We start from the raw sequence: 27,181 nt of genomic DNA, 5'->3' as shown, positions 1-27,181 counted from the left end.
ATGAGCGGTTTTTCAACTAAGCACTTTTAAACTTGCTGACAACTCCCTGGGGCTTTTGAAAATTCATGGGTTTCTCAAGGTTTCCATATCTTCCCGGCCGGGTGGCCACCCTGCGTTATTAAATATATATTATAGATCGAGAAAAAAATTCCCCTTTTGAATGTGGTTTTCAACACCAATGGAATGCAAAGTGGAAGAGTGAATGAATGAAAGACAAAATTAATTAGGTCTTAACATATTGTTTGTAGACATTGGGGTCATTAGTCATTGCGATGTGACGTAAAGATAATGAAGCACTGACAGAATGAATTGTTTGGGAAAAGGAGGCCTGAGAAAGTCCCCAATTCCCACTTGTGGAAAGTCAAGGACTGAGTCTGCCGATAATCACACGGGTCGAACACGGTGGCTCCTTGCAAGTCAATGGAGATTTGTTGGATGATGGTGGCTGTAAATGGAGTAAAGTGTGTGAGTCAAAGACAAAGACAAATATTACTGATTGATCACGAGCACTCAACGAGGGCTGGGGCGACAGCTTGTTTCGCATTCTTTAGGACCAGTCAATGAAGCTCATTTGACTCTACAAGTTTTCACATAGGCATTGGTACGGTAATGTTCGGTACACATGCAAGGTCTGATCAGCTCAAAAAGTTTTCCAAGAAAGCCTGGCATTGCCACATGACAAACTAACATAATTATGTTCAGTGATAAATTGCATTTATGTAAAAGTGAATAGTTTTTTTTCAGCTAATTTATATATTTTATATACGTGTGTGTGTGTAACAAAAACGTACTTCAAGTCTGTCGAAAGTAATTACTGTCGAGTATGCTTATCCAGAAGTAAATAATTTGGTTACAGTAAAACCCTGTTATAATGCTTTTCAAGGGACTGGAAATGGTATAGATTAGTTGCTACATAAAATAAATCACTCAAATAACATACTTAGGTTATGCGCAACTTGTTAAGCTTTCTCTTCGACAATTAAGCCCTTTGTGGGGATTCCATTATCACAAATATTTGTTGTTTGGAAAAAGACTCACATGAAACTTTTAAATGTTTATTATGCCCTCAGAGGCCCTAGTGCAACCTGTGATTGCCTCTCCAATTGTATTTTTTATTGATAGCTGACACCTGTAGGAAGGCCCTTAATTATTAGCTCTATAATTGCTAGTGGCCAGAGTGTGTGGAAAACATTAAATTTTGTGACAGATACCACGAAAATCACACATTGGAGGCTCTCAGATGATGCTACCTGTACGGTGGTTACCTCTTGAATTTTATTTTTTAATGGTAGTAACCCTGTAGGAAGGCCCTTATGTATCAGGTCTATCACAATCATCACATTATTTTGATGTAAAAAAACAGAATGTAATTTGCCTTATTTGCTTTGTTTATACAGCAAGTCAGCTGCTACTAAATCACATGGTGTTAGTTTGATTGTGACTATCGATTTATACGCTGTTGAAACTATTACTATTACTTCTTTTAATACCCATTTCAATGGAGTGTCCATGTTTTGTGGTGTTGTAGTCCATGGTGGTTGTTTGTTTTTATTTTTCTCACTTCTGATGAAAGTGACGAAATTAATACAAATACATTTTGTTTTCAAGCATAGAATAATAAATATGCCATGTTTTGAATTGTTTACGTGAATTTTTCTGATACTGTTTAGCAAGACAGTAGCGAAGGATACTTGTTGCATGTTTAAAATGACTTATTGTTCATGTTTTTAATTATGAAGTCCCACTAAACTTCAAAAAATTGTATTTATATTGCACAAATGACTAAATAGCAGTGAACATTGGTAAGCAAATATTCGTTATTTCAAAGTGTTAGTTTTTGAGGTCGAATCGTATAGTTTATTTTAATATTCTCACTGGCCTACATAATAGGGCTTGGGCATAACATATATTTTTTTCCTATATAGGCATTACCAAAATTGTAAGATGAAGATATATTTCAGTTCTAATAAGAATTTATAAAACAAACTTATGTGTTATATTATTAGAAAGATTATTTATACTGTTAACATAATTCCAGACACTATTGTTTACTAAATGAATGTCTGCCATGGTTTGCAACTAGCGCTTCTTAGTCGATGCAAGGTAAACCAGTCCTTAAAGCTTCTGGCTTCTCTCTTCTGAGCTGTTGTTGACATGCAGGATGGCAGAATATAAACTTGCTAAACACTTGGGCATCGTTGGAAATAATTATACAATGAAGAAAGCGAACAACTATTGAGGAAAAACAAAATATTGTTTTTTGATTTGTCACATTATTAATTTGTTGCATTACTAATTAATTTTATTTAATGCTACACAAATTGCGTTGCCATTGTGCGTGCATGGAAATAAAAAGTGAAATTTTTTTTGACGTGACGTCTAATAAATCGATAAACACTGGCTGCACGCATGAAAAATTTTCCCACTACGGATGTGTTTACGCATGCGTGGCATCTCTCTGGTATGTTGCGGACGGTACAGAGAACTCGGCCGGCACGTGGCGGCGTACTGGTTCGAGGTTATTGTTGTGCACCGCGCCACGGGAGTATATTCACAAGGAAATGGCGTTCTTACAAGTACGTATTATTTTAATTACTAGTGTAAATCAGTATATTTATACAGTGTTGTATGAGTATTGTTTTAGCTGTGTAACTAAATATTTATTGCTGGTATGATACTTTTCATGCTTTAGTTTGACATTGGTAATTATTTGTCAAGAGTTATTATTTGGTCAACTATATCACACACCGTATTATAGTTATGAGCCCACGAGCGTGTAAATATTTCGAGTCCAACAGAGAATATGCTAGTTAAAATAAATTCAAACAAATATCATGCGTGTAATATTATTAATTTATACCATCTGTAACAACTATTCTCAATATAGTCTCGTGGTTGTGTGGTTAGCATGGATGACTTCCAATCCATAGGTTATTGGTTCGAATCTTGGCAGCTGCAATTTTTTTTTTGTATTTGTAAAAATAAATACGGCGCACGCAACATTTCAAAAGTAATAAATATATTTGAATTAATGAATGAAAATAAAAGTAAATTTATTAATTAAATTGTACATTTCATTTCACTCCTTTGTATCCATACAAAATAGTGATAATTCAATAAAATTGATTCAATTTTATTCATAAAAGTATGCAGAGGTAGATTTTATCATACAAAAGATAGAAAAATTAAAAAAAAAATTCTTCCTCAAAGAATATATTTTTAATGCCTAAATGGTTTGGTTGCAAAAATCTATTAGGGCTCAGTCTCAGGCCGGATATATTTCCTTTTCTTCTGGATCAATCATTTCATCAAAGTTTTGTTATGATGTTGGCACGTTAAACTATCGTCCGTAAACCGACTTTACAGACAACCAATTTTTTTGTTTTTATAATTTTTATGGTTTATGAAAGTGAAATATGACACGGTTAATCCGCAAACCGGGTAATCGGGAGTCAATTGCAGACCTGCCAAAACTCAAATTTAAAAAAATCATGAGGTCCTCGATAAAAATTTTCAGGCCCACAAATACATGTTAGATATAAAATACAACAAATGAGAATCTAAATTTAAGTGACATACCTGTACATATATGTTACATGGTCTCTGCTTCAAAATTTATTTCAACAAATTATAGGTTGCAGATTTTGCAGCCTTCAAAAAATTTTCATCAAAGAGTTGTTCGTAACACACTGCCTCTTGTGCAGATTTTACTTTTAGCAAAGTTTCAAGCGATTTTTCCGACAATGACGATCTGAATTGGGTTTTTGTCTTCTTTACCTGGCTGAAGATCTCTCACACTCGGCGTTACTATGAGGAATGGATAAAATACCTAGCATAAGTTGAGCTAACTTGTCATACTTCAAACTCCCATCTGTAGTCTTCATCTGTCCAATCAATGACCACTTAGAGTCAATTCTTTCCTGCTTCAATATTTCCTCAGGAATATAGTCTATTTGAAATGAAGAAAATTGTGACTCCAAAACATCAATTGCAGCATCTATATCTTGTCCTTCCATAATAATAATATTTGGTTATTTATCAACAAAATATCTTGCACTAGAAAATGATGCATGGCTAATGGTTTCAATACATACTACTTCTGCATGAGCTAGATGTGTAGTTTTTAAAGGAAATTTGTGTACTATGTAGACACATGCAGCCACATAATACTGCCTAATTGAACTGTAAAACAATTTGCCCTGTTCAACAATCGAGCCACCCACAATTTGGAATGCCGCACTACCAATAACCAAATCTTTATCCTTTTTTTGATTATCATGAGTGTGATAATCAATCTCCAAAAGAGAAGTAGATGATTTTACTACATCAGCACACACAAATTTTGACATCAAGTTTCGCAACAGGTCGCAGGGTGTTGATTTCAGTTTCTGAATCTGAGGTTCTTGCGACTGTAGTAGTACATTGGTCTTGTCGAACATAGGGATTACATTTAAGAGAAACATGCAAAATGCCTTGTTTAAATCACTAGACAAAAACATGAATAGCCTCTCTTCTCTAGTAAGTTGGGATGACATAGGTCTACCTTTTTCTGCTGGTACCTGAGGAACTGATGTTTACATTTTATGTCTATGTGTTAACTTGATTTTCTTTGAGCTGGTCACATCCATTTTAGAACTGCGCTTCTTTGAACTGTCACGTTTAGAAGCTATTTTACTGGGAAAAGTGAACTTGGAAATGTTTTTTTATCATTTGATGACACTGCATGGCTACTGTTTTTACTACTACTACATTCTGTGTTTGTGGCACTGGACAAAACTGTGAGGTTACTTTGACTACCTTGTTGAGATGGAATTGAACATTCACCAATTTTTGAAACTAGTTTGGGAATTTTGTAGCTCTGAAGTGTGCTCCTCCTTTCATCTGCAAATTCAGGCCGACATTCTACCAAAAAAAAACTAGTTAATGGCTGCCATTGTTCTACCAACCTTGTCAAGCATTTTCCTAACGAAAGCCATCGTGTACACACGTTTGAGGACTTTCCTAGTGTCTACGTCATGCAGCAACTGAAATTCTTCTTTTCTTTCCTATTTACACTCTTTTCCAAGTAGTAAAATATATCAATCAAAATGTCATCCACTTTAGATGGAAGACAAGCAGCAGCTTTTTCAGCATATAAGTTTATCAAATGGCATGGACAACCAACAGCAATCAAATTATCGATTTTACTTTTCATAACAGCAGCCACACCACTTTTATGTCCCATCATCACTGGCGCATTGTCAGTGCTTAGCGCCAAACAGTTTGAAAACGGGATGTTGTTTTCTTTTAAGGTATCAAGTAAAAGATTACCAATATTTACTCCTGTTGAGTTGCCTTTGAGAACTGGTACTGCCAAGAGCCTATTTTGAATTTTGAGCTTGTCTTTACTGTGGAAAGTAACCACAATGGGGTAAAGTTTGCAATCACTTTCATTACTACCATCGGTTGCAATGGTAAATGGTGTATTACGTAACACAGATACAAGTTTCTCATGCGAGCTTTGATCCATTTGTCCCAATATTGCTGCAGATTTGGTCCTCGCGACCAGTGCGTCGCGGAACTGACACTGTCATCATTGCCGGTCGCAAGCCACCCGGTTCGCATGCCTGTCTGTGGCATCGATCCAGGGGGCTCGCAAAGAGTCCCAGGCTGCGTGTTGCCGCCCATTACCTCTTGTTTTGTGTCTGTGTGTACGTTTTTGTTGTGTTTAAGTGTAAATGATTCTGGAGTCTGTGGTAGGGGGTGGCTGTTTGGCCCTTTGGCTGTGGTGGAATGCTGGTGTGTGGTGGAGTGGGGGGTGATGCGCTCACAAGGTCCGCCAAGGCCCCGCTGAGTGCTAGCCAGTCTGCGCCTGGGTGTCGTCTTGTAGTCACGCTCGAGTGGTCTGTGTTGGCCACCGGGGTCCACCTAGGGCCCTTAGGCAGAGGAGTAGCTGAGGAGGGTGTTAGGCCGGCGGCCGTCACCGACTCGTGCCGAGCCCGAGCCAATGCCGCCCCACCCCGACTTAAGCTCATGTGGCATATGTCTAGGACCCCTTGTTCCCTCAGGTCTTAAGTTGTGGTCGCCGTTTTAGCAGCTTGGCCGGCCCGGTTTTGTAGCGGGGCGCCCTCGCCTAGACTGCTGGTGCATGGTATGCATCCTCGGCTGATTAGTGCTTGTGAGGCACGCCTCGGCCGACATTGTGGTATCAAGTGTGGTACAGGAACATTCAGGGGTGTCCAGCCACTCGGGTCTTCCCCTGGTCGCTCTGTGTGCCGGGCCACGAGGGCAGGGGCTGCATCCCCCCCTCCCGGACCTCCTCCGGCCTCTTGGGGGGTTCCGTGCTGTCTGTTGTGTCGAGTCGCGTGATTGTCTGTCGTGCGCCATCTGCTGTTCAGTCAGGGTCAAGCAGGCATGGTCGGCGGTAGCTTTCGATTTCCTCCGGGTCATAGCTACCCAGCTCACGATCTAGGGCGTTGCTGTGGGCCCTAACAGCCTCGTAGAAGCGAGCATTCTGTGTGATGATGGTGTGTGAAATGAGTTGGCATTTAGTATGGCATGGAGTGTCCTGATTCTCGTGTATCTGTTGAGCCCTGTGATGAGCCTGAGCACTCGGTTTTGGGTGACCTGCAGTGACTGGACTGTGTGGGCTGGGGCGTAGCCCCACGTCTCCACCCCGTATAGCATGGCTGGCCATATGGACGCCTGGTAGACGCGGGCTGTTGTCCGGCTGGGAAGCGTGTTCCCCCTGAGGAGGGGGTACACCGCGCCACCTTGTCCTCGATGTGGGCGCGCCAGGTGAGCCGGTAGTCGAGTGTCAGCCCCAGGTATCTCGCCGACTTAGCTACCGGTAACTCTGTGTTGAAGAGTGTGAGAGGTAGTGGGGGCTGTGGCCTGCGACGGGTGAAGAGGACGGAGACCAACTTTTCGGCATTGGCCTTAATTCGCCAGCGCTCCAGCCACTCTTCGAGGTCCTCCAGGTGGTCCTGTAGACGCTCTCTCAGGCCCTGAATGTCCCTTCCTGTCGCAAATATGGCTGTGTCATCTGCGGACAGCTGTGTCGTGGGGATGTCTGCCACGTAGAGGGCGTACAGGAAGGGATTAGTCTCGCCCCCTGGAGCACGCCGCTGGTGATGGGCCTAGGCTCGGAGAGAGCCCCCTCCACCTTCACCCGAAATGTCCGTCCTGCCAGAAAACTGGAAACTAGGACGTACCTCAGCGGGAACTGCCAGTCGAGCATCTTGGAGAGGAGGCCCTCATGCCAGACCTTGTCGACATCAAGGAGCACTGTGAACATGTGCTCCCTGTCGTTAAGGCCGGGGTGGCTGTTTCAACAAGGTGAGTCAGCGGGTGCAGCGTGAAGTGTCCCTCCCGGAACCCGAACTGGAAGTCCAGGACCACTCCGAGCTCCGCCGCGTGGCTCTTCAGCATCCACAGTATGACCTTCTCGGCCACAAGTGAAATAGTGAATTCAAAGTTAACGATTGAGAGACTCTAAACATGGTGTAAGTGGGGAATTTGGCAAATTTCAGTTTGCCATACCAAATAATAATATGAATGTTTCAAAGGTGAAAAGTTTAGCATGTGTGTGGAAACTTAATCCAGCTTAGAAATTAGAAAAGTTGATTATTCTTGAATTCTCATCACTGCACAGTTCTTGCGTAATTTTGTTCACAGGTTCTAGATAAAATTCACAGTTCCTAATGTAAGATATATTTAGTTTCATCTATGATATGGCTAAAACAATGTATTTCCTCCTTGGCTCTCATAATCTGGTCAAATACATTGTGTTCATCAATCCACTATTAATTTTGAAAATTTTTAAGTCCTCTTTTTCCAGTCTGACAAATGTGGGATTAAAAAATAAATTATTGAACACCACCTTTGATACCATGTTGTCAGTCAAATTTTGAAACTGTATTTTTTTCTTTATTCTGCAGTGTTAAATTAAGTTGTTGCTGCCATTATCAAATAAAATGCTTGGTGCAGCATGATAACTATAAATGTGACTATGCAGTTTATATGATTTATAGTTAAAATGTGAGAATGTTACTAGCAGTCCATACATTGACTGTTTATTGAATGCTCTTCATCAACAGGTGCCATTCTTCTTTGAATGATGTGTGATCTGGAGTTCTTCAAACCATTTGTAAACAAAAAATGCTCCACAGCCAGACTGGTCACTTATGCAGAGAAATTAAGACTGCTGATTTGTACAATTTCCTACTGAATTTTTAATTCACATGTGCCACAGTTTAAATATAGCATGAACAAACATAACATGAATTAATACAATTGTTTTCTTAAAGTTTTTTTTTTGCTACCAAACAGTTCATTCACTTTATTTCATTATGAAGCTGGTGCTGATTTCTTCTTGGGTTTCAATACATTGTAAAGAATGATAACACCAATAACAGCATAGGTTGCTTTGGCCACCTGAAACAACATTTAAACACCACATTAGACATTTTTTTCTTTTTTGCGGTCAGTGAACTACGAGAATGTTCTTATGTTTACTGTTTAACTTCATATAGTCATATCACATAAAAACGGACAAGCGCAGGCAGCTCATTCTGTCGAAATGCAGCGTGATCACAGACACATTATGCCATCTACTGTGAAGTGTGTGTGTGCGTGCGCATATATACACACACACATGCACATACAATTTGTCTTTTGTTGAGCAAAAAGCAAATATAAATATTTTAATACTAGAATGTTGCACTTCAATGGTTATAAACAATCTAGATTACAACTTTGTCTCTCAATGACTAATTTTTATTTCAGCTGCCACATGGAAGTGGAAATGTTTTCGTTGGAAATAAACCCATCCCCAACTTAACACATCTTCAAATTGCTTGAATTAATTTTGTGTGACGTTAATTTTACTGCCCCAGTCTTGAATAGCACGTCTGTAAATTTCAGTTAGCAAGAAATCGCCACAGGCAAAAAAAACTCTGGCATGACGCCATGAAGTATGCTTCAACTCGGTAAACAACAGATGTGCCGTGGCATACAGTTAGCTATAGAAGGGGGGAAGAGATGCGCGCCAGGTCTGACTACGCTATCGACGGTTGTACAAACTTCAGCCATGGCAAGTTCAATTGCGACTATTGAGTGTAAAGGACCAAATGTTTTTACATCCGTGCATATGCAGCCAGGCTGTACCGTTTTCGCGCAGCCACAGACCGGGCTGTGATGAACTTCAGTCTAGCCAGTGGCAGGGAATTCGCACAACACAAAGCAACGTCTGCCTATTCGTCTACTGGTAACTGGCTTCCAAGTGAGAGCGTAATGCATCGTGTTCAAGAATTTGAGACAAAACCAGAAGTATTATGGTGTGCAGAATGTCAAGAATGCTACACTTATACTGGTAGCACTTTAGTTTTAAGTAAGTCAACTGTGCACACAATCGTACGAAACAAGGACTCTATTAAACTTTTATATAAGTCTGATGCTGTTGGTTGTACTAACGGGAATGCATTTGACATTAGATACCAGAACAGAAATAAACATATGATTCATATGAGAAAGGTTGTTAAATGAATAGTTCAATGAAAAAAAAATCATGGGCCTGACAGGTTTGGTGTGAACCAAGTGGTGATATACAAATAAGCATTTTAATTTTTAAAAAAATTAATTTCAGGACAGTAAAGGATCATTTGGAAAGTTCGTGGAAATATACACGACATTAGTTGAAGGTCACGCCCGGGCGGGCAAGCCAACCAGCCGACTGACAAGTACATAATACTTATCTCCCCTTATGCGGTGTCATATTTGTCATACAAAGTATTCTATGGTAAGCTTATAAAGATAAATGGTGTCACATATTTATCGTTGAGTGTTATTGTACGCATTTATATTACATGAACAATATTTCCCTACAAATTTAGGAACACATTAAGTAAATTAGCCTTGTTATTATGAAGACTAATGCTTTAGAATACGCATTTCGAATAACACAAACATTTTTAGGAACGGATTAGTCATGCTAAAGTGAGGGATTGGTGTATGTAAAGAATACCCAAAAGTAGAAATTTAGCAGGGTTTCAGAAAAATAAGAAGATACTGTGAACACAATACAGTGTGAGTTTAATACAGAGCAAATTACCGAATGTCAACATAGTTTTATGGAAATAGCAAAAAAAATTAATTTACAGCAAAAAAAAAAAAACATTATGAGCTGCTCTACAGAAAATCATTATGAAATTGTAGAACACAAACATTGGGATGCAAAACTGTAAATGGTACAAACACTGAATACTTTAATACTACTATAAGTTTTCCAGTATTAACACGGGTATAAACACAACTGCAAGAAAAACAGGTGTCTGGGTAGCAATTACCATGGCACAAAGCTTTTCACCATTAATATTTTACATATACTTAATGTATGGGCAAAAAAAAAGCTAGTTCAAATAAAAATAGGAAACGCACCAGAATTTATAAAAACCTAAGTTCCATAAATTCACTTTCATGCCAAACACTCACATTAAAAGGATACTCATGATGACGAGCCATATTGCCCATTACTGAGTGTCTTGAGCCCAGGCAACACCACTGTGATGACAGCGGTTATGTCCCTATGCTTGCCGAGGCAAGATTATCCCACTATGGTTTATCATTGCCTTCAGCGAGATGGACGTGAACAGGACATCACAAACATCCAGTCCTGAACACGGGGAGAAGGTTTGAAAAATCTCCCTCCCCTGCTGGGAATCGAACCCGAAAGAGATACTATGTTTTGTTTAATTTATTTTGTGTCAAATTGTAGGTAGCCTAGTTATTTTTTGTTTGAACTCACTAATACTTGTCTTACAATACCAACAATTTCGGTTTATTGTAAATTGTGTCCCAGATCTACGTGTCAAGCCAAGAACAGTTGATAGGCCAATTCATTAACTTTCTCAGTTAAAAAAAAAAAAGATAAAAAGTGTCACAGGGATTTTTTCAAAAGTTTTAAAATCCCAAACCTGCTTCAAATTAATTGTTGGATAACAATGGCTACAAATTATTATTACACAATCCTGAATAACCCTCCTATTGATACCAAATCAAAATAAATGGCTCATTTAAGCAGTCTTAATATGTGTTATTTAGCAGAATAACAGTTGGCTTTTGCTTGGAAGCTATTCTTTAGAAATGAACAAGATGTTAAAATATTACTAGCAATAAAATATGTTTATTTTCCTCGTTAAAAGCTTAAATCTAAATACCACTTGAACTAATATGCTTACATCTACAGTGAAATTTTCCTTCTTCAGTAGCACCTATTTTAATTTATATTTCAACAAAAAATGTCAGATCTTGATGTTTTAACTAGAACCACGAAAAGACCTCAACATTTCAGTTACTTAACAGTCTTAAAATATAAAAATATGACAGAAAATTCTAATCTGTCGCAGAAGAGTAATAACGATGAAAATATAGCACGCTGTCTCATACTTATTAAGAATTTTAAGAGACATTACTGTTTGGAAAAAATTATACAACAAACAGTTAATCTTCAACTTACATAAATTAAACAAACATAACTCTTCTGGATGATATAAAACAGGAAATAAAAACATAGCAACAATTCTGAGCGAACTAACACACCAGCAGTGGCAGTGAAAGTCAGGGGCAGCAACCAGAATACACCCGGAAAAATATCAACAGGAGCAGTTCCATTGCTGTCAGATTTTTTGATGTCCGGAGCCATAGAATGCCTTTCACTGTACTTATAGCATTTAAAAAATGTTCAACTTATAAAAATTAAAGAGTTGGGACTAACATTTGCTCTTCCTTTTGGCGTGATGCTGTTGAAATGCTTTGCTAGTCCCTTCAATTGAGCAGCCTCAGGAGGAATGGCCTCATCTCCAGCCATAATCTATAACAAAAAAAAATTGGTAAACACCAGCAAGTGCACTTTTCCTTTAAAAAAAATCTGAAAATAGTGTTTTTTAGCACTACAGAAAAAGGTGTTTTAAAATTTGTATTAAATTCTGAAATACTCCGGAGTGTGAATGGCTATGAAGGCTAGCAAAACTGTCCTATAAACGACATTAAAAACGAGAGAAATGTTGATCTGAAAATTATTAAAATTACTTGTAACAAACATATTAAAGTAAACAAAAAAAAAATTCTTATCACTATTTACTTGTTTTTGCCCTGTTAAACAAATTCTCCCCCCCCCCCCCCTCCTATTTCAAAGCCGTTCTCAAGTAGTGCTTTCTAGAATCCAATCAAAAAATAAAAAAACATTTAGGGTTTTTTCATACACAATTTCATGGTATTTTTATTGTACCTGACCTAACCAACCTTTCAATTATTTTTATTTACTCAATGTGTGGCGGGTGTCCAACCCCATAGGCGCACTACTTAAAGAAGTGTGTGTGAGCCCCACCCAGAGCCGCAGTGGAGGGGGTGGTCATGTGACTCATCACAAAACCTCACTCCCCTCCAGCCATCCAGACTGAAGTAGGAGTAACACGAGGTTCTAGATGGTCAGAGAATAGAGAGGAAAGGCCTGAGGGATATTATAACCCCCGACCTCGGAGCTTAAAGCGCAGAACCACATTGGCGACCAGCGGAAGCGCTGCTCTACCGCAACGAAGACCTGCCGCCGCCCTGCCTGACCACCGAGAAGTAGACTGCCACTACACCCGAATGAACACCGGTCATGGACTTAAGCTCTGCGAAGGGTAAGCTGGACTTAGTTATTTTTCGCCGTCAGTCGGACTTAGCCCAATTCGCGTGGAGCAACGCCGGAGTGCGAAGAGATCATCAGCGACCAAGGGCCAAAGGTATCCAACGAGTAGTGTGTCAAATGTGTGGTGACCAAAAGACTGTTGGAGAAGTTGTGGAGGAGGGCACTTGGTAATAGCAAGTCCAAGACAGAGTCGGACAAGACCTAACGTTTATAAACATTAGTATTTTTAAGGATATAGTTATTCGCAGAACTACAGAGTTTCCCCTAACCGGGGTCAACAAATGAATTCATAACTAACCTCGGTAATTAAACCTTTCACATAACTACCGTTAACATAAGCTAGTACAGTACTAAGTCCTCAAAAATCATCTTCTGCTAATAAACAACAGCAAATCCTACTAAGTTCTTTCAGAATTGTTAAAGGTTACTTTAGATAGTAAGTAGTACCATTTTCAGATTTTTAAAAATTTATTTTAGTGCTAAGGCTTCTTATATGGTAATAAGTATTGTATATGTGATAACTATACAGGAATTTATATGGTGGTTCTCCACTTAGTAAAACAAAATCCAGCTCATTCTAGAATGCTTAGGTTTTGCTATTTTATGTGTTTTAGAGAGTTAAGAAGCTCCTGCCAAACTCCGATTTCATAAAGTTCTATTTTTCTATATCCCAACAGTTAAAAAAAAATTAGTGTACATTGTTGCTGTTGGGTGTGTACTCAGCACAACTGCAAGGACATGTAAGCATAGACCTAGCAGTTTGCTTGGAGAGAAAACATGGAATGCAACCCTGTGTTTCTAGATGTGCAACCTTAGAGGGTGCTGTCTGAGCGAGGCAACACTTTGCTTGTTCCAGAAAATCAACACTCAGGCTTTGCAAATAAATGGCTTGGCATTACTCTGCAAATTTTGTATTCATGCAAGGGATCATAATAATGACTGAATTTTATAATCAGTATGAAAAACAAAAATTTTCTTTCATACCCAACCTTACTCCATATTTAGTTTCTAAAAAACCAGTTATTAAATTTTCTGAGGAGCATTAAAAAAATTTAAGTTTAAAAAAAATATTTAAAAGCGATGAAATTATTTTTATGTTATTTTAAAAAAATAACAATCACTAATTCAAACTAGATAGTGGTAACTAAGATTATTTCCTGTTCCGTGGTTGCACACTTAGGTACTCATGGTACAAGCAAAGAAAGAAAAAAAAAGGTTGATTTAGATTGCCCCCAAACCACAGCTGTGAAATTTTCTCTTCAAACCATTGAGCCACTCCCCGACACACGACCTGCTTGGTACCTTGTACAGATGCTGACTGACGAGGCTACATGCAAATGTTTACCACCTGAAGGAAGTGGCACCTGCCAACCTTTCCCGCCAATCACAACACATCTCTCACAAAAACATAACAGTATACACATTCTGAACCCTCGCAACAAGGCGTTTTGGACAGAGATTACAATCAATAAATCACACAAAATTTGGTGACATCATTTTTAACCATTCAAAAAAATACCTGGAAAAAATATCCACCAATACCGGGCATAGCAACAGCACAGAGACATTTTTCACAGCAACCAAACTAACTCTCTCTCTCTCTCACTCACTGGGAAACCATTGCACCTGCTTGTTCAAACATAGGGTCATGGGAAGAAAAAAGTTAAATGGAACATATGTTAACACGCTCATTTGCAAACAAAACCAAAAAATAATACTTAAAAACAATATTAAAACAAATTATAATGTTACTGTAAACATTGAGACATGTTTACATGTTTATAATCATTTTCGTCTCATAGTTATATGTTTACTTTGTCATTTAAATAAGAATAATTATATTTTTCTTTAATGCATTTACGTAATAAGTTGTGCATAGTGCGACGATCCGGGCTTATTCCATAGCATACCAGTAGATATTCACGTCAGCCACGACTCGACCAACAACTGCAACTGACTGGACATAAGCACCCAGCACAAGAGAGTCTACAGTTACGCACTGCCAGTGACACCAGTTTCAGCACGAGTTCCTGATTGTGCACTTGCCAGAGAAAGTTCTCCAAGGTGTCCAAGGCAGCAATCCCAGAACACTGTAACACCTGTCCCTCAAAGTAACGCCCTAATTTGTTCCAGTTAAACAGAGCTCTAATAAAAACAGCGCTAGTTACATACTACTTTTTTCCATAAAGTATTTTAATCAAAATAATTTGTTTTTCAAACAGGCAAGTGTGATTGCTGACATTCTTGTTCTGGAGAAGGGTGGTAGGAGGACGAGTGGACAGCAGTTTCGTCAGGAGCTGCACAGCTATCTTCAGGGACAACACTCTGACTGGGATAACAGCCTGAACGAGTGCTGAGGGATGGTACTCCAGAATCACTGTGCCAACCCAGACAGTGATAACACGACGGGGCCACACCATCCCAGAACAGTCGCTGGACAAGAGCGAAAACTAAGGCAAGATGTGAATAAACTACAGCCACAATCATGGGCGGCACCTTATGCTGATAAACGCGGGGCTTAAACTAACTTTTAATATAAACGTTTTCTTGTAAAGCTGACGAGTAATATTTCTTAAGTCAAAGAAATGGACTGATTCAGAACTCATAGTCCAAGGTGCCATTGTGATTTGAAAGACTGACCCTATGTCTTAAGAGCCATATATTATTTTAAAAATTGTAAACATTGTATTTGCATTTTATTCATCTGTAAATTAGCTTCACATAATTTAACACAACTAATATTGACTCTTACTACATTAATTTTTATATTTGTAGCTGATCTCTTTACTGTTGTAAGAACTTGCAAATTGAAGTTTTCAGGCGACATCACCGTAATGTTATTGCCAATAGTAAGGTAAAAGGTAGCAAATTAAGTTTCTAATTGATGTGGGTGTTTGCCAAAATAAGGTACCTAAAGCATGTCCCAAGGCCTTAAAAATATTATACATTTGTATTAATAGTAATTTTTACAATAAGACATATGCTTTAATGTAATAGAAGCCTATTATTATATTATTTCTTAAATAAATGTTTTGTATTTAAGATGTGAGACCAAGAAAGTGCTAAATGTCCCCTCCGTGGACTGTCCCCAAGTACAGTTTGATAACATTTTAATTATCCACAACAACATAATTTTATGTTATGTAATATTAATTCTTTAAAATGTAATGTCCAAAGATTAAAAAAGAAATCATAAAATTGCTGGACTGCAAAGATTTGAATTTTCAAGTAAGATTAATGTTTATTAATTGTCCCCAGGAAATGGGTACTGTGTGTGGACATACAAAATAGTCTCACAGGGATGTAGCTAGGAAAATGTGAGTGTGGGTTGCCTGCAAAAAAATGGCGACACAGCAAATTAAATACCACAACTTTAACGTCAATTGTTTTAGGAAAAACAACACCCCCGTTTAAATTTAACCAAATTTTCTCAACCAACGTTAACGTTCACTTCTATTTCAAGCAAATTCTTCTGTTCTTCTGTGCTGCCCAATGCTGAACTGCAGTTTTAAATGGGTAGTCTTGGACATCTGGACCTTCCAGCGAAATGCGAAGCAGGGAATCAAGCGTGAACTCACTCAGTCTGTTTCTCAAGTCAGTTTTTATGAGCTTCATTTGAGAGAAATCTCTCTTTCAGTCAGCTGTGTGAAGTGGAATGACTCTGTACACTTGTGCGAGTTTGGCTATATTTGGAAACAAACTGCCAATTGTTTTGTCAGTGCAAAGAAAGTGGACCACTTCTGTACAAGTCTTTTTCCTGTGGTTATCAGCCATGTATTGCTTGATTTCACACCATTCTTGTAGGCAAAGTCTTGATTCTAATCCAAATCTTGCAGACAACAGTTTTATAGCTTCTGTTCCATACACATCAAAGCGATGGTCATGAGGAGATGGAAGATGTGTAGGGTTAAAAATGTACAAACATGTTAGAATGTCACAATCGGTAAATCTGACTTGAATGTTTTCAATTAGTGTTTGGAGGTACTGTAATTTAATGTTCTTGAAATGAGCAGCATTTGTTGGCTTGGTGTGAACTGAGACACCTTTACTTGCACACATTTCCAAATATGATGCAATTTCCCTCTCATTTAATCCTTCAAAATCTTTCAGTCTCTGAAGTTTGTTGATGGTTGAATCTACAAAAGACTTCACAATACTCAAATCAGCATTTTCCTGTTGAAATATTTTAGAAAGACGGTTCATGATGGGTAATACGTCACACATTAACAACAGTGTTGCAATGAATGAGAATTCAGTCACATAAGAACACAGACCCCGAGCCCTTGCATCATTTCTTTCTTCACATTCCCTTTCAAGACTAAGTACAACACTTGGATAAATATCTTTCATCCGAAGTACACATTCTCCATAGCTCAACCACCTTGTATGACTAGGCTGCTTGACCTTGCCTTGTGGATCTTGAGGAAATAGACACTGTAATTCATGCAGGCCAGCACTTCTGACAGAGCTGTTTTGGTAAAAGTCAAATACCTGCCTCATAATGTCACAGAATTTTTTTATTCCAAGGGTCTTTTCAGCAGCTTGCGATACAGCCAGATTCAACCTGTGGCCTGCACAGTGTACACCAACAGCTTCACATACATTTTCTACACCTAGCTGTTGCTGAATTTCTACCTGTTTCTCTCTTATCTTTTTAACTGCCCCATTATGTTTACCTGTAAGAACAGGTGCACCATCTGTTCCAATACCACACAGCTTTGAGAAACATAGATCACTATCATGCAAATATGATATAACAGCATTTGAAATGTTAACAGAGTTCAGGGCAACACCTTGCAAATTTTAGGTACAATTTTTTGTACCACTAAGGCCACTATTTCCTAAGTCACTGAGAATGTCAATAATTTTCAGGAAACTGCTTTGCAGGACACCTTCACTGTCAACATAACGTGCATGAATGACTAATTGTTCAACTACAGCTGAATCTGTAGTCTCATCAATTTCAATTGAGAAGAATGGTGCATTTTGTAACTTGCCCAAGATCTCATTTTCTATCACAGTGGATAAACTAATTACCATATCTTGAATGGATGTTCTACTACAGTAATTAGCATTTTTTGCTACACGAATTGTGTCTTTGATGGGAACACCAAGAAAGCATGCCAAGTCCAAAATAGGCTCAAAGTTTGTTGTATGAGGAATTTTCTTTTTGCACAAGAAGTATAGACATGCAAACGCTTTCATGAGATCTTCCTCACACATGCTTGGCTGTATTTTGTCGCTGATGGGACCATGAAGGCTGGCTTGCAATTCAAGTTTAAGTGAATCAATATGTGCAGCACAATTTTCGTGTCGAACAACACTTTCCAATCGCAAACGAGTGCATGGGGATTTTGTCCAAGTATCTCTATCAAAAGGAGTTTTGTTAAATTTTTGACACAGCAAGAAGAACATACCTTTAGCATCTGTGTTGTAAACCAACCATGCTCTGTTAGTTTTCCACTCTCGCCTAAATGTGACTGCTTGTTTTCGTCCCACTGCAACTGCAGAACTAGTTGAGGGTGTTAGTGTGCTTGCTGGTAGCTGGTCTTCTGTAGATACACCCACAACACTTGATGAGCTAGTTGATGGCACTGGTGGCTGGTCTTCAATAGGCGCAGTGTTTGTCACAAGGCACTTGTTTTCTAACTCTGATACTTTACAATTTGATTTGGTAGTCTCTTCAGAATGAACATTCTCACTGTCCAGAAAAATTTCCCGTTTTTTTCTTGGTTGTGAAACGAAAAACTTTGTAATTGTCTGATTTCTTTTCCCATTGTTAGACATGTTTACACTACTGTAAAAGAAAGCCCTTTGTGAATATCTTAAAATAAATACAGAACCGACAATGTTATTACTAAAACTAATGGCTTATTTATGTTAGTTTTCTCACAAAAGTTTTATTAGTATACCATTTGTCACAAATTCTTCACTCACTCCTTTGGCACTCTAGAAATAGGCCATTGGAAGTAACAAGTAAATATACTCATCACCTCATAATACACAAGCCTTCTCTCAATAACAAAGAAAAACTTTCACAAGTCCAACTGACCTATCCACTCTGACACTCATACAACAGATTAATGTTTTAGTATAGGCCTACATGTCACTTTTGATGGTGCAGTAGAGTGGTTTGCTTGTCACTTAACACGGAAGATAGGAAGGTCCTTTGTTGACGCCTGGCGGCACTGTTATCTCTAAATCATCAGACGCGCGGCGGCAAACGAGCCAGGCTAGGCGGCACGGAGTGTTTGACCTTGTCTTTGTCCCTCCAACGTAAGGAAAGAGGGGGAGGAATGGTTGCCTAGCAACGTAGAGACTTGGGGTGGGAAGGAAGTAGCAGAGAGCTTCTCTGCAGCGGCATATCACACGCAGCAAGACTGTCTAAAAATAGCTCATCCCCCTTCCATATTCACTCCTCCAGCTCCGGCCAGGCAGCAAAAACTGCTTAGCGCAACAAGGAGATAACATTCCTTGCCATACATCCAGGAATAGAGATATGGTTTTTAGATAAAATTAGTGTGGGTCGGCGATTTCCAAGTGTGGGTTTCGCCGCCCCATGCCGCCCCATGTGGCTACATCCCTGGTCTCAATATAAACCTCCAGGGTGCAGCACTGGCCACTGAACCCTACAAAAAAGGAGGGAAAAGAATCCATCTTGTTTTCTATCAAGTCTAAAGTGGATGATTGGTGATTTATTGGTACTTACATTTGTTTATTCATGTGATTTAACGGTTGGACAAGATCGCTTAGTCCACTCTGTGGACAACTTTTTGAAGGTGAGAAATAATATCTGTCACTTCTAATAGATGAATGGATAAAAAGTACTACGTATAAATTTCTTTTACAAATGCAGTGATATTCTAACCTTAAAAATTAAAGGACTAGAAAACAAAAGTACAGTTTCTGTCCCCTCCGTGGAATTCACAGGCTACGGAGGGGACATCATTGTACACGTAGTGAAATATTTCCAGAGTTGAATTAATGAGAACTGTATGGAAGTGTTAGTGCTATTTCGAGTACCAGAACTGCCGACATTGCAGCATAGGCCCATTAACAGACCATAACATATTTATGTACTTAATCATTGATGAAATTTATACATTAATTATGAAAATTACCATACAGCTGCACTTAGTACTGTGTTTGTTACATTCATTAGATCCAGTATACTTGTGTAGAAAGATATTTGACAATTTAAATATTTTCACAGGTACATGATTTTGTAATACCATAAATGTTAATAATAATTTACCTTGCAATCTGCTGAATTGATTATTTTCTGCTATGACAAATGTTCATGCTGCACGGTTGTGGTCTGTCTATCCTCATTAAAAAAAAGCATTAATTTTACTCTTTCAGATGTTTCATCATTACAACAGAGCCCAATAAACGTTCTGATAGATTTTGTATTTATCTTGCAGATAATGGCTCCCATAAAAAAGAAAACTTCAAATTCCGCTGATAAGATCAAAAAACTAAGGGAACAGAAAAAGATCAGCATGAGAAAGGCTAGCGAAAGGTTAACTAACAACCAAAGAAAGTATGAAGAAGAAAAAGCTAAAGAAAGGGAAAGATACCATATCAGGAAAAAATTAATTTTGAATATGAGTGAAAGAGATCAACAATCAGTCAGGAAAGAATGGAGAGACCGGAAACGACATCAACGAAAAGAGAAAAAAAAAAGCTAAAGAAACTGTGAAGTGTTATGCCATCGTAATCAATATGCCTTCAACTTTGATTTTTCTCGTTATGATATGTGAATTATGGTATTAAGTATAATTTATTTAAAATTCAACTTAATGATTCACTTCTGTTAAAAAGGTTTTGCAATACCAGTATTGCAAAACAGTGTTCAATATGATATCCTGTAATTCATTTGCTCTTTATAACATTGTAGCATTCTGCATTAATGAAGTGTTATGTTAGCAAACTAACTTCAGTTGTTATCAGTACAACTGTACTATAGATTTTTTAAAATATAAATTAGTCTCAAGTGTAGGCTATATTTTTTCTAATACATTTTACTTTTTTTTGTCAGAATCTGTGCATAGTACAACTACCTTGTTAATTGTTTAACTATCACACTAGTAAGTTAAAATGCTGTGTACATAACCACGCACTAAAAAAAGTACCTAAATCAATGGTAAGGTTAAATTTGTCCACTCAGTGGACAGTAGAGTCCACTCCGTGGACAGCCCCAAAATTCTATTTACATTTTATTAATTCAATTTAATGTATTGATCTTGACCACTTATTGTACTGAATTTGGTGCAACCAGGGGAATATTTAAGAATCTTTACAGGTGTATAAAATATAACTTTTTTTTTTTCAAACCATACATAGTTTAGGTACCTTATTTTGGCAATCACTCATGTAGTTTCTATGTAACTTCAGTTAATAAAGAAAGTCACCATAGTTAATATTTTCTGTTTCACTTTTCTAATTGTTTTATCATTTCCCCCTTTTCGTTACAGTGCTTTGTAGAAGTAGGCATAGTACGCTGACATCTCACACACAAGTAGCGACATACAGCACTGTACATTCGCTTGTAAAGCACATTAAAAAAAAGTTTATTTTGTTTTCAATTGTAACCCAATTCAGGAGTATCGTATGGTAATATGTAATAAATTAGTGCACTTACTTAGACCCTTGGGCCATTCCATGCGAAACTGGACAAATCTTCAAAAAATTAAAAATTATAGTATAGCACTTGGTAAATATTTACTTGGGCGGTATTTCCGGAAAAAAATGTTAAAAATCCTAAAATACCTTTATTTTATGCTCTTCAACTTTCTCTTTCCATTAAAAGTGGCGGAGGTAAGAAATTCCAAATACTTTAGGAGATATCGAATTTTTAAATTTCATCATATGTAGTTGAGCGGTATTTGCAAAAAAAAATGTTAAAAATCCGAAAATACCTTTATCATATGCTCTTCAACTTCCTCTTTTCATTAAAAGCGGCGGAGATAAGAAATTCCAAATACTTTAGGAGATATCTAATTTTTTAATTTTGCAATACAAGACCTGTGGAACCATTCGAGCGGCGCCATTTTTGTTATTTTGCCGTGTGTTCGTGAATACGTGAATCGTGAATGCGTAATTAATAAAATGGTTGATTAGGTCAGGTCAGTTACATTATTAATACTTTCAAACTAAGCCGACATTAAAAATTATTTTGTAAATTAATTTTAATGGCTGTTTAGTTTTAAAATATTTATAATGTAGCTGACCTGACCAAACAAACCCGGACAGAGGGTGAACAGTAAACTAAAATGGTCGATTAGGTCAGGTCAGTTACATTATAAATACTTTCAAATTAAGGTGATATTAAAAATAATGTGAATTAATTTTAATTATTCTTTAGTTTTAAATTATTTATAATGTAACTGACCTTACCTAACAAACCCGTAACAAAGGATGTACAGTAACAACTCACGTAAATTTTTTTGTTACTTATTACTTGCGCAACAATATCAAAATAACAAATAAGACTTTAAAATTAGAAACGTTAAAAACTCACCTAAGTTGGAGGCGGTAATTAAACACCGTTTAAAACAATAATTGAACTAAATAATCACGTATTAGTTCATTTGAATTCTGGCCTATCACGAACAATCACGTGACATTATCCAATAAAAAAACAGATACTCGTACGTAAACAAGAAACAATGGTGCACGCACGCCACAGGAATGCGCTGGTTTTGTGCTGAAATTTAAAAATTCGATATCTCCTAAAGTATTTGGAATTTCTAATCTCCGCCGCTTTTAATGAAAAGAGGAAGTTGAAGAGCATATAATAAAGGTATTTTCGGATTTTTAACATTTGTTTTCGCAAATACCGCTCAACTACATATGAAGTAATTTAAAAATTCGATATCTCCTAAAGTATTTGGAATTTCTAATCTCCGCCGCTTTTAATGAAAAGAGGAAGTTGAAGAGCATTAAATAAAGGTATTTTCGGATTTTTAACATTTTTTTTCGGAAATACCGCCCAAGTAAATATTTACCTAGCACTTTTTGTGGTTTGTTTAGGATACTTAAGTATTGTATTTAACATTTTTGGTACAGAAGTAACAATTGTTTGTTTTTAGTTTATTATTTTAAAACGTTAAAGGAAACCATGTACACAGAGAGAAAATTTTTGTAGAGATATGTTAAGTTGGCATGCTTAAATCTTACCTCCAAAAAAGGTTGTTTGTAACATTCACTAGGTAGTGTTTACAGTGCTAACCTTGTTGTAAAGAAACATCAACATATCCATTCTGTAGGTAAGTTAATCTGTCATGAATTTGGTTATTTAGTAACTGTATACATATCTGTCACACCCGTAACAAAAAATTGATAAAAGTTGACATGCTTGGTTAAATAAAGAACTGAACATGTTTTCATTATGTGAATGAAAGGTTATATATGACAATGTTTAATGTGACCATCCCTTAACTGGCTATATTTTGATTAACTAAGTAAAGATTAATATTAAAAAGTGTCACACCCGTAACACAAATATAAAAACTTTTTTCATTTAAGATATTAAAGCATGCTTTTAAGAGTAAATCATTTTGGAATGTGTCAGGACTACAGGTAACAATTAGTTTTGTTTTATGAGCCATGTATAGTAGATGTGAATTTTAAGTTTGCATGTATATTTATTATTACATTTTACAGATGAAGGTACAGGACAGCAAAGAACATGTACGTAAGTGGAGAGAGAGATTGAAAGCTAATCCAGATAAATGGAAGGAGCACCTAAGTAAAGAACAAGAGCGAGATAAGACAAGACAAAAGAAAAATATGGATATCTTGTGTAGGCCTAATAACAGAAGACAATTGAAATTAAAACGTTTGAAGGACTCGGAACGCCAGAGGAAGCACAGGAAGGAGTTGAAAGAGAAAAAAGATACAATTTATTTAATTTATGTTTCTTCTTAGATGATTTTGGGCTCATTGGGGAGTGGCATTTTTTTGCCACTTCTCATGGCAAAGGGGCAGTTGATGGTGTAGGAGGAATGGTCAAATATAAAGTGTGGAATGAGGTGAAGTCCCACCGTAGGATGGTTTATTAATGCGAAAGAGTTTTTCGATTGTGCTTCGGAAATCATTTCAGGAATAAAATGCATTTTTGTAAACATGGAAGAAATTCACAATTTCAAAGGGATGCTAATGGTCTGATGGAACAATGCACATGCTGTACCTGGACTTCAGTCAAAACATTGTTTTAAACCATTGAACAACAAGTTCTGTCTCTTAGTGAGCCGCACATCTTTCTCCACGTTAGAGAAATGCAGCATGACGAAGGAAAAAGTATCATACAATGACATTTCTGCAGAAACAGAATCAAGTGATTTCAGTGACGATGAACCCATCCTTTCAGTTTCAACAAATCATCTCAAACCAGGACAATGTGTTTTAGTAGAATATGAGGGAAAGAAGAGAACATACAAATTTGTAGGGATGTGCCAAAGTAAGCCTGATGGTGAGGAAGTGGAGGTACTGTTTTTAAAACTTCATGATAAAGACAATAAAAGAATATTCAAAATTAATGAAAAAGACAAGTGTTTTGTTTTTATCAAACAAATTTTGAAGTATCTTCCAGAACCAGTAATGAAGGTAGTCTGTAACAGAGTGTACTATGAATTTCAAAATGATATTGACGTCATTGAAACGTAACATTTTTGTTAAGATGCAAATCTGGAGTTAAATTTAAAAAAATTGTTTAAGACTTAGCCTATACTTGTGTGAGATAATGTAGTTTCTTAAAATCCTGTATAAAGTTAGAGTTTGACTTTTTCTTGTACACATTTTACACCATACTAAAATAGGCTAGAAGTGGTTTGCATTAAAAATTGTTGTAAATTTGTTACATAGTATTATGTAAAATGTTTAATATAAGAAGTTGGTATGACATAAGTGATTTAGTGTAATTCAAATCTGTCTACAAAAGTGACAGCCATGTTGATGTACAGTCTCACACCAGTAACAGAAGTTGTCACACCCGTAACATATGATGTCACACCCGTAACGACACAATATAATTTATTGTAAAAAGAATGGAACATCTTCATACAAATTGGAACAGGAATAATTATCTACGTTCCTTTTATTGGCCACATATGGTTAGATTTGGCAAAAGTCCTTTCATATTTCACAGAGAATTCAACATAAACATGTAATTTTGTACTGTGGTGTCCATAATATGTCACACCCGTAACATAAATACAGATGCTTGTAAAAAAAATTGTATAAATTTTTTTTAACAAATGAAAATGCAAACAATTAGCCCATTAACTGCAGTGTTTGTGCATATATGCCTGGAACACATTTAGTTATATATAATACATACAAATATTGTTTTTTGCTTGAAAAATATCATTCAAATGTCACACCCGTGTGCATGGAATGGCCCCCTTGCACGTACCTACTGTAATTTTTTATAACCTCTATGTCGTAAGTAAGGCATTTGACAAGTTAGAACAACTGTAGTATTCATTCATCATACACCACCATCATTCATCCATAGTTGCCAACAATGGACTCTGTTTCTGACATTTGCATTTAAAGTAGTATTTTGAGTCACATTCAAATGGGTGTGAAACATTTTTTAAATCAAGAGAATGGTCGATTACCTTATGTTAGCTACATTAAAAATACTTCAAAACATTGTGCACTGTAGCTACATTATAAAATTCTGTAAAATAATTTTAATGGTTGATTAGGAATTACCAATTTAAGATGTATTATCCTGATCTAATCACCATGATTTCAAAGTATTGTTAATGTAACTATACTAACCCAACTAACCGTACCTACACGTTTTGAAGTATTTTTTTTTATGTTGCTACCTGAACATAATCAACTATTTTCACAAATTAACTCAATTCCTCCAAATCATTTACACACGCTGACCCACACAGGAAAGCAAAAAAAATGGTAGTGGCAGCTTCAATGCACAGATAATGTAATGAAACCTATTAAAGCTGATTTCTCAGAAATCAGTAGGAATATAAAAAATGCTGTTTTCAGGTTAATATAGAAACTTCTCTAGTATTCAAAAAATATATATTTTCGGATTTTTAATTTTATGTAAACGCCCTTCTGTAGGAATATTATCCTAGCTGCAACTTGTTGCAGTATTTTTTTTTTTTTTTTTAATTGTTTGAATGGTTAACGGCTTTCGCCCACAACCAGAACTAAATCATTCCAATCTTCATCATTTCGTAGCAATCATATCTCTTACTGTAAATAAACATCCATGCCTTACCCGGGACTCGAACCCAGAACCCCTCGCACCGTAAGCCGGTGTGCATCCGACTACGCTACGGAGGTCGGCACTTGTTCCAGTAGTGTTCTTAAAATAAAAAAAAAACCTCCATAGAAATGTATAATTTTATTTACAGTAAAGCCGCGACCCTACACATTTTTCCCTGAAATTGATCCAATATTAAATTTCTGGTAAGACGTGGAGGGACGAGGTGGGGAAGCAGGCGTGAAGAAGTGGAGGAAAACTGAAAATAGTATTTAAAGCTCAAGTAACAAAAATTTAAAAAAATAAATAAATAAATTGTCTCAGTATAACAGTGACGAAATATTCTTCCTGTTATCGTCTGCGCCTTTCAAATCAAGTTAGATGATCTCGTGAAAATGGCTGCAGTACCATAAACAACTACTTTATTTTAAAATACTATATAAATTAACCACTATAATACTTACTACAACGGCAATCTTTCTTTCCCGCAGCAGCAAAATCACTATACTAATACCTCTTACTTTACCTACGAAGAGACTATGCAGAGCAGACGAACATAGATGAAAAAATAACAAAAGACAAACCCGACCCAGATCACAGAGAGAAACCTAAGATGTCCATGGTCCATCAAGTTCTGTCCTTGCCCGAACACGCCCGAATATTCACCTTCGGCCAACCTCGGGTTTATTTATATTTATTTATATTTCTCTGTTTATTTTAATGTAGCTAACCTAACCGACCACTTTTAATATTTGAATTCATTTTTCCTGCGCAAAAATAAAACAAATCCCGAGGTTGGCCGAAGGTGAATATTCGGGCGTGTTTGGGCAGGGGCAGAACTTGATGGACACCTTTTGGGGCGACTGAATTGTCTCGATCCGGCGTAGTGACTATTCCGGAATCACTAAGTAAAAGAACGGATTTCCATAAAACGGAATAGTGACTATTCCATCTACGAAATAAATTCTGAAAGGTGGCCCGAATTTGTACCGACACGGAATAGTGTATATTTCGCACAATCGTAGGAATGACGGAATTGTGTCGAAACGGCGTAGTGACTATTCTGTTTGTTGTTAGCATCCACAAACAGGGCCGGCGCGTCCATATAGGCGAACTAGGCAACCGCCTAGGGTGCCAAGTAGCTGGGGGCGGCGCAGCACGACACATAACAGCTGATATAATATGTTTAACGATTATTTAAACTAGATGAAAATGGATTTTTGTAACAGTTTGGAATGTTTATATGGATATAAGTAACTGTTTTA

The 27,181-nt window shown here is 37.1% G+C and overlaps 1 protein-coding gene across 1 annotated transcript; it reads right to left on the bottom strand.

The window, feature by feature from the left end:
• Positions 1–8,189: 8,189 nt before the first annotated feature.
• Positions 8,190–26,524, bottom strand: LOC134527363 (uncharacterized). The gene is made up of 3 exons (XM_063359982.1): positions 26,381–26,524; positions 11,753–11,848; positions 8,190–8,415 (listed from the first exon to the last, which is right to left on the bottom strand). The coding sequence occupies exons 2-3, from the start codon at positions 11,843–11,845 to the stop codon at positions 8,329–8,331; spliced, it is 180 nt and encodes a 59-aa protein (XP_063216052.1). The 5' UTR covers positions 11,846–11,848; positions 26,381–26,524; the 3' UTR covers positions 8,190–8,328.
• Positions 26,525–27,181: the final 657 nt, after the last annotated feature.

The sequence above is a fragment of the Bacillus rossius genome, chromosome 1, assembly GCF_032445375.1.
Source record: "Bacillus rossius redtenbacheri isolate Brsri chromosome 1, Brsri_v3, whole genome shotgun sequence".
NCBI lineage: Eukaryota > Metazoa > Arthropoda > Insecta > Phasmatodea > Bacillidae > Bacillus > Bacillus rossius.
Note: the sequence above shows the minus strand (reverse complement) of the source record. Positions and strands in the feature narration are given on the sequence as shown.